We start from the raw sequence: 7,224 nt of genomic DNA, 5'->3' as shown, positions 1-7,224 counted from the left end.
ATAGGAGCATCAGTAAATAAATCTACGATGCATCAAAAATTGAGTAATTGAAAAAAACGATCAACAAAAATAAAATATACTCAAAAAAAAAATACGGTAATACCTGAAATAGCACTTAATCACTAATTCGTAGAAGATTATTGAATTCCAAAGTGTTATCGAGAACAAGGTAATGTTGATAGTTGAACTTTACGAATTTTTTTTTGAACATCAACAAGTACAATTGAATTTGATTGTTCAATTACAACGAATTTGAAGCTTCAACAAAAATTTGAATTGATTTTTTTTTAAGGATCATACGTTTGCGACTGGAAAATTGAATTGAATTTTTTTTTTTTTTAAAGAAGAATCACGCATATAGCGAGTGGATAATACAATTTTTTTTTTTTGAATTTGAATAGAGTTGTTGGAAGGTAACGGAAAAAGGGTGATTAGTGAGCTTTTAATGGGATTGTAATCTTTAATAGTTAATTTATGGAATTATTACCATATTTAGATCAGATAATTAATGCAGTAGAAACAATTGTATTTGTATTTTTATAGATCACTTTGCAAAAATACATATCAAAAGTTGCTATAATATGCAATTATAAAAGTGTTGTTATGAATGTCATAATTAAAAGGTTAAGTATGTTATTTCTGAATTTTGCCCATTATAATTCCTACCCATTACCCGTTCCACTGGCCCAAATACCCAAAGTCCAAACTCGTTTATGACTTGGGCCTTAGGGGTAGAGAATAGGATTCAAATAGCACTTGTCTCTCTCTCATTATTCACAATATTTTTGCTGAAATCTCAGTAGTGACACTCAATTTTTGGTGATATTCTGTAGAGAGCAAAGACGATTTTTGCTTTTGCTCGCAACAGGTAAGAATTTTTGCTTTTGCTCGAAGCCTCGATCTCATTCTTAGGACCATCTCATTTGCATCACTGATTCAATTTGGACTTTGGTCTTGTCATCCGTGTAACTTGAATAAATGGATATTAATGTTTTGTGTCGACTGTCGAGCTTGTAGTTGTAGTCTTGTACTCTTTGTTGTGAAATTACCCTTTGGCTGTCGAGCCATGTACTCTTTGTGTCGAGTTTGTTGTGATTGTGAATAAACAACTATTTTATTGTGAATATGATGTTGGTAATGGTAGTGCTTCTGCAGGTTTTTGTGGAGGGGGAAGGTTGAATGACTTATTGCAGTTTTTGAATATGATGTTGACACTGGTAGTGCTCCTGCAGAGGGGTGTGTGTGTGGGGAGGGTGATAAAGAAATGGACCTTGAGCCTAACTCAACGTGAGGGGACCCAAGACCATATAAGGGGACGAAGGTATCTTTAACCGAGGGGGGGGGGGGCGGAGGGGGGGGGGGGGGGGTTGAGTGAATTCTTGCAGTACTGTGATTTGTGAATATGATGTTGGTACTGGTAGTGCTCGTGCAGGTGGGAGTTTTTTTTCATTTGAATGAATTCTTGAAAGTATTGTGAGTTTGGTGCTTTCTTGGTATGAATGTAATGGTAAGAAGTTGGTATTTAATGGAGTTTTGAGGTTGTTTATTGTGAAAATATTGTGACTTTTGAATGAATTCTTGAAAGTATTGTGAGTTTGGTGATTTTTACCCAAAAAAATTGGTATGAATTAAGGAGTTTTGAGGCTGTTTATTGTGAAAATATGGTGTTTGTTTGGTATGAATTAATTGTAAAGTTGTTTTTTTATGGAGTTTTGAGGTTGGTTACAGTGAAAAGCTGATGCCTTTTTTTTATGCTGACAATGGTGTGGATGTTGGTACTGGCAGTGCTAGTGCAAGTGGGCTTCTTTTCTTTTGTATGAATTCTTGAAAGTATTGTGAGTTTGGTTCCTTCTTGGTATGAATTAATTGTTAGAAGTTGGTATTTTTATGGAGTTTTGAGGTTATATGGTGCTTGTTTGGGATAAATTAATTGTAAAGTTGTCGTTTTTTAATGGAGTTTTGAGGTTGGATATGGTGAAAAGTTGATGCCATGTTTGGAATTTGAACTTAATTTTCAACTTGTGTGACTGTTACTTTGGATTTCCTCTAATGTCATGTGTTAACACCGTCCTGTTTATATTTAAGTTAGATTAAATCTGGGGAAGTATAGTATGGGCCGCAAAGATGGCACCTTATATATTAACCCAAGTAACTTTGGAAGCCTCCAAAAACCTTGCGCGAAAGAAATGGTGTCATTTCTTAATTGTTTGACTTTAAATCACAACAAGGACGAGAAATGTGGCAGGTAAAAGTCACTATTGAGTACCTGCATGCAAGCTCAGGTACGATGAGCATTTTCTTGATTTAGTATTCTTTCACATTAAGATTACCTTTTTGTGCAGAGTGGCAAAAACAGAAAGCCCTGGGGTAGCATCAATTATCACCTGCAAAGGCTTAACAGGGGAAGGAAGTGAGTGACTTGGATCGAGTTAGTTGCATCTGCATTACTTGCACCGTTAATAAGAGTGGTGGCAGTGAGATGGTTTCTCCAATTTCTCAATGAACGGCATCTTTCCGAGATAGTCTGTAATCTTTGATTAATATATCATGAATGCAGACTCAAGAAGCAGTTAGAGGAACATTATTTATTTTTCTATTTTAACGTCTTTTTGCAAAATTTCTTTAGCAGATTTACAGTCTACTCTTAGTAAAAATTCCTTATTAATAAGGTCATCTTGAAATTTTGTGATACATAGCACTATAGATAAAATTTCTTTTTTAACAGTGCTATAGTTCTTTTGTGCAGAATTCCATATTCCGGATGTGAACCTGACTAACTGTTCAGGAGAATTATCATTAACCTTTTGCTTCAAGATACCTCATACGTTCTGGCAGCCGCTTCAGCTTCTTGCAATACAAAATATTCAATGACGTCATCTGGGTCCCACATGCCACCGAAAGTATTTCAAGATTCTCACAAAACCCAATATTGAGTGTTTCAGTCCCACTAGGAATCAAAAACCTAGTAAGGTTTTGGAAATCCTCTATCAACAATTTGCGTGCTCTTGGGACCAACTCAGGTGATGATATAGAATCACATTCAATCAAACTCAATTCCTCCAGAAACATGTTAGAAATCATCGTACTACTATCAGGTGCCTCCAATTTCAATTTCCAGCAATGCCACATCCTTAATGTCTTCAACGTATTCGGAAGAGTGCTAATAGGCAAGGAGGTAAGAGAGTTGCAATCACTAATATCTAATTTCACAATCTGCTTCATTCCCTCAAGTTGGGATGTAAACAGTTCAGCTTCATCAAAGACAACTCCAGCCTTAGGAGAACCATCAACTTCAAACCTTTTTACACTTGAAAGTTGGATGGGCATCTCCACATTGAGTTCAGGACATCTTGAGATTCTCAGTTCTATCAGAGAACAAAGATTTTCAGGCAACTTTCCCATCAACATAGGGCAATCATCAATGGAAAGCTTCTGAAGTGCAGGACACTCTCCCTTCCCTAATACGTGCCACTGCTTCCACTCAGGCATCTTTGCAAATTCAAGCTTCTCAAGAGAGTTAAAAGGCTTTTCGGAGGACGGACTACCATAGAATTCCTGAGTCACCTCTGTTATTCGATGCATCTCTCTAATGGAAAGGAATTTCAAACAAGGAAGTTGTCCTAGTGCTGGCAAGGAAAAACAGTCCTTGCAGTTGCTAAGAGACAATTTCACTAGCTTAAGAAACGAACAATCAGCTAGCCAATTTGGAAATTGTGTCCCTCTATATCTGTAGATTTGGAGTTCTTTTATGTTTGTGTGTGGGCGTAGCTCATCAAGTATGTCTCTTTCGGTTTGTGAATTGTCAGCATCACTTTCACTCCAATCCAATGATAACTTTTCAACATGATTCTTCTCTCTCATGTTTGCCTTCTGAGCTTCCCTTCTATCAACCACATTTTGCAGCTCTAAAATTGATAGAGATCCATACAAGTAATGTGCTTCACTCAAATCTTCCATTCTCCAATCACAGGGGCCACCTAGAAGAAACTTAGCTCCCACTAGCACTCGGAGGCTTTTCAACTTGCACAGATGTAGCGGCATCTTCAAACGAGAAGTGTTGCTAATGTCAAGACGACGCAAGTTGATTATCTCTTCCATCTGCAGCGGTAACTCCTCAAGATAATTACAATCTGATAGGAAGAGTGTCTCTAAATTATACAGTACACAAATGGAATCTGGCAACTTTTTAATCTTTGTTCGAGAAAGGTCCAAAAATCTGAGGAGCTTTAATTTGATAAACAAAGCATCCGGAAGCTCCACAATCCCATAACGTGACAATGATAATGCCCTTAGGGATGTTAGCCTTGGAAATATGTTATGCAGCACCCTCTTGCTTAGAGGAATTCCACCATAGTGTTGGATACTGATTGGAAGCAATGTCCTCAGCTGCTCTGACTTGGAGAGCGGATTCAATTTCTTAAATTCACCACCTCTCCCCATTGAATAGGACAAGTGCCGACTTTGTTCCAACATATGAGATCCTTGGCACTCTTCCAACCTGACACAGAGTTTCGAAGATGCAATATGGGCCAAATCATTGACAAGATCATGCATTAAGAATTTCCCTCCATCTCTTTCAGAAGACTCTGGGACCCTTTCGAACAATGATCTTGATCTCAACTCGTTAAGGTATTGATTACCAGAATGCAACTTCTGAACAAGACCATTAGCAATCCACAGGTGAGTAACTTGTTCTTTGCAAAATTGATAATCTTTGGGATATATAGCACAAAAGGCAAAACATTGCTTCAAATGTGCTGGAAGATCATTGTAGCTCAACATCAAAGCTGGTAGTATATCATTCGAATCCCATATTTCACTTCTTAAAACGTCTGTCCACTCATCCATCTCTGATTTGCAGCATAAACTACCAGCAAGTGCCTTTAAAGCTAAAGGCAATCCTTTGCACTTGTCTGCAATTTGTTTTCCAACTTCTTCAAGTTCTGGATGTTCCTTTGGAGGATCCCTATTTTCTAGAGAATGTCGTTTGAATAAAGCCCAAGAGGCTTCACTAGACAGAATCCCCACGTTGATTGCCCAACTACCCATCATCAAGGCAACACTCTCTTTACGAGTCGTCACAATGATCTTACTTCCAATATCTCCTTGAACAAAAATATTCCTCAAGTCATCCCACTTCTTGTAGTTGTCATTCCGCACATCATCCAGAACAATGAGAAACCTTTCCCCCTTTAATCTTTCCTTCAATTTGACTTGTAGCTGATTAGGATTGTTATCATCCTTAAGTCAAATGAGCGAAGTTCTTGAAGTAACCCTTTTGTTATTCCGAAAGCATCATATGCCTCAGAAACACAAAACCAAGCTTTCAAGCCAAAATGATCTGTCACCTTCTTATGGTCGTAAGCAGCTTTAGCAAGTGTTGTCTTGCCCACGCCCCCATTCCAACAATAGGGACAACAGTCAGATTTTTTTCACTTTCCTCTTTAGACGTTAAACGGTCAATCAATCGCTCTATTTCATTCTGCCTACCAAAGACATCGGATTCAACCACAGAAGTTGCAGGTGTTCTAGTTTCTATTTTTTTACCCGAATACTTTTGTAAGCCAAGGCGACCAATTTGCTTTTCCAACAACTCCAATGTTTCAATGGTGTCTTCCAACTTCTCCTTTATGTTAAGAAAATAATCATCACTCAAGCTCAGGTTGAGGTAACTTACTTGCTGGTTGTTTGTTTCTGCAAGATTTCGAAGTTGACCTTCCACCTTAAGCCTCAAAGCCTCATAATTGACTTCTTCCATTAAGTTTTCAGCTCCTTCAACAGCATCTCGAAGTTCATTAAGCCACTGGCTCACGTGTGGATTTGATGCCTGCTTACTCTCTGCGTCACTTAACACAGCCTGAAGGCCAACCAAAGTCATTTTCAGCTTCTTTAAGAGTCGAACATCATGCTTGTTCTTCTGAAACATGTTGAGCAGATCACCATGAGGAGCAAGCCTATCAAAGAGAACATTCAAAGCTGAAGAGAGAAATGCACCACCAACTGCTAAGCCAATCTCCATTTCTGAAATCTACAAAGAAAAACAAGGAACCGCAAAAGTGATTTTAAGAATTTTGAGAAAAATGTTTCTACCTTCAAATCAAATATTAACAACTACTATATTTTACCCGTTGAATGCTAAGAGTAATTTGCAAACAAGGATGATCAGTGAGTTCTCTCCCTCTCTCTTTTGCTAGTGTTCTTACTTGTAATTGGTACAAAACTATGTTTGCTACAATCTACTATTGACTTTTCATCCAACAAGAAGACAGACTTCATAATAGAGTGGTTTTTTTTGACAATTCATCACTTTCTTAATTGAATAATTGAGGCAAGTGAGGAAGGGTATATGAAAGGGGTGTGTGTGGTAGCAGAAACTTTGTAAGAATAATCAACAAAATAAATCTGTTCCAATTTAAGTGTCTTACTTTCGTTTTGTGGTTTGTTTTAAGAAGAATGTTTCTTTCTATATTTAGTTCATTTTTCAATTCCAATATTCTACATGAAAAACTTAATACCGCAAGATTTAAAAGACTATACAGATCTTTAATTTAAAATCATAAAATTCAAAAGTCTCCTTTTATTTTTTAAGCGTCACATCCTAATTGAAACAAATACAGGATTATTGGGTTATTGAAAAGTAGTGAAAAGGACTAGAGTAAGGGGACACAGAAGACCTAGACAACACAAGTTGTGCCAGAAGTAATTAATGCAGTTCATTTGTCACCAATCAACCTATTGCTTGCTAGTTGCTATATTTTCTTCACTGTTTACCTTTGTTTTGTATCTGAATTTTCTACACTTAAGTCGAGGGTTTTTCGGAAACAGCCTCTCTACCTTGCCGAGGCAGTGATAAGATTTGCGTATACTTTACCTTCTCCAGACCTCACTTGTGGAATTTCACCATGTATTATATGTGTTTGTTGTTGTTGGTTTGTTGTATTGAAAGAATAAGGTGTATTAAAATAAGAGCAATGTATAAAAGTAACTACTTAATAAGATGTATAATACAATAAATACTTGTATTATTTCTCTTATAGGTTGATTGGTGACAAATGAACTGTATCAATTACTTTTGGCACAACTTGTGCAGGCTTGGTGTTATGTGGGCTGTGTAGACTGTAGTCCTTTCCACTACTTTTCAATAACTCAATAGTCAATATAGATGGCTGCAAAAATGATGTATTCCCTTCGTTTCAATATAAGTATTTTAGTCTGACTAGGCAC

General features: G+C 37.0%; 2 protein-coding genes across 5 annotated transcripts; one reads left to right on the top strand and one right to left on the bottom strand.

The window, feature by feature from the left end:
* Nucleotides 1-630: 630 nt before the first annotated feature.
* LOC107847343 lies at nt 631-3,858 on the top strand. 4 transcript variants are annotated; one of them, XR_007047577.1, is made up of 3 exons: nt 631-868; nt 2,343-2,410; nt 2,734-3,858. XR_007047577.1 is itself a non-coding variant. In XM_047400005.1 (3 exons), exons 1-3 carry the CDS (start codon nt 2,112-2,114, stop codon nt 2,775-2,777), a joined length of 246 nt encoding a protein of 81 aa, XP_047255961.1. In that variant the 5' UTR covers nt 1,360-2,111; the 3' UTR covers nt 2,778-2,875. The 4 variants fall into 4 exon arrangements, 1 of the variants encoding a protein (XP_047255961.1); XR_007047578.1 differs by having other exon boundaries at nt 641-868; nt 2,747-3,858; XR_007047576.1 differs by having other exon boundaries at nt 649-868; nt 2,343-2,569; nt 2,747-3,858.
* LOC107847340 (putative disease resistance RPP13-like protein 1) lies at nt 2,797-6,468 on the bottom strand. Its single transcript, XM_047399997.1, is given in 4 exon segments — nt 2,797-5,244; nt 5,247-5,401; nt 5,404-6,028; nt 6,126-6,468. Coding segments are annotated over 3 exon segments (3,219 nt in total). The 5' UTR covers nt 6,020-6,028; nt 6,126-6,468.
* Nucleotides 6,469-7,224: the final 756 nt, after the last annotated feature.

Source organism: Capsicum annuum, chromosome 11 (genome assembly GCF_002878395.1).
Source record: "Capsicum annuum cultivar UCD-10X-F1 chromosome 11, UCD10Xv1.1, whole genome shotgun sequence".
In the NCBI taxonomy this organism is placed as follows: Eukaryota; Viridiplantae; Streptophyta; class Magnoliopsida; order Solanales; family Solanaceae; genus Capsicum; species Capsicum annuum.
This window is presented reverse-complemented; position numbering and strand designations above follow the sequence as displayed.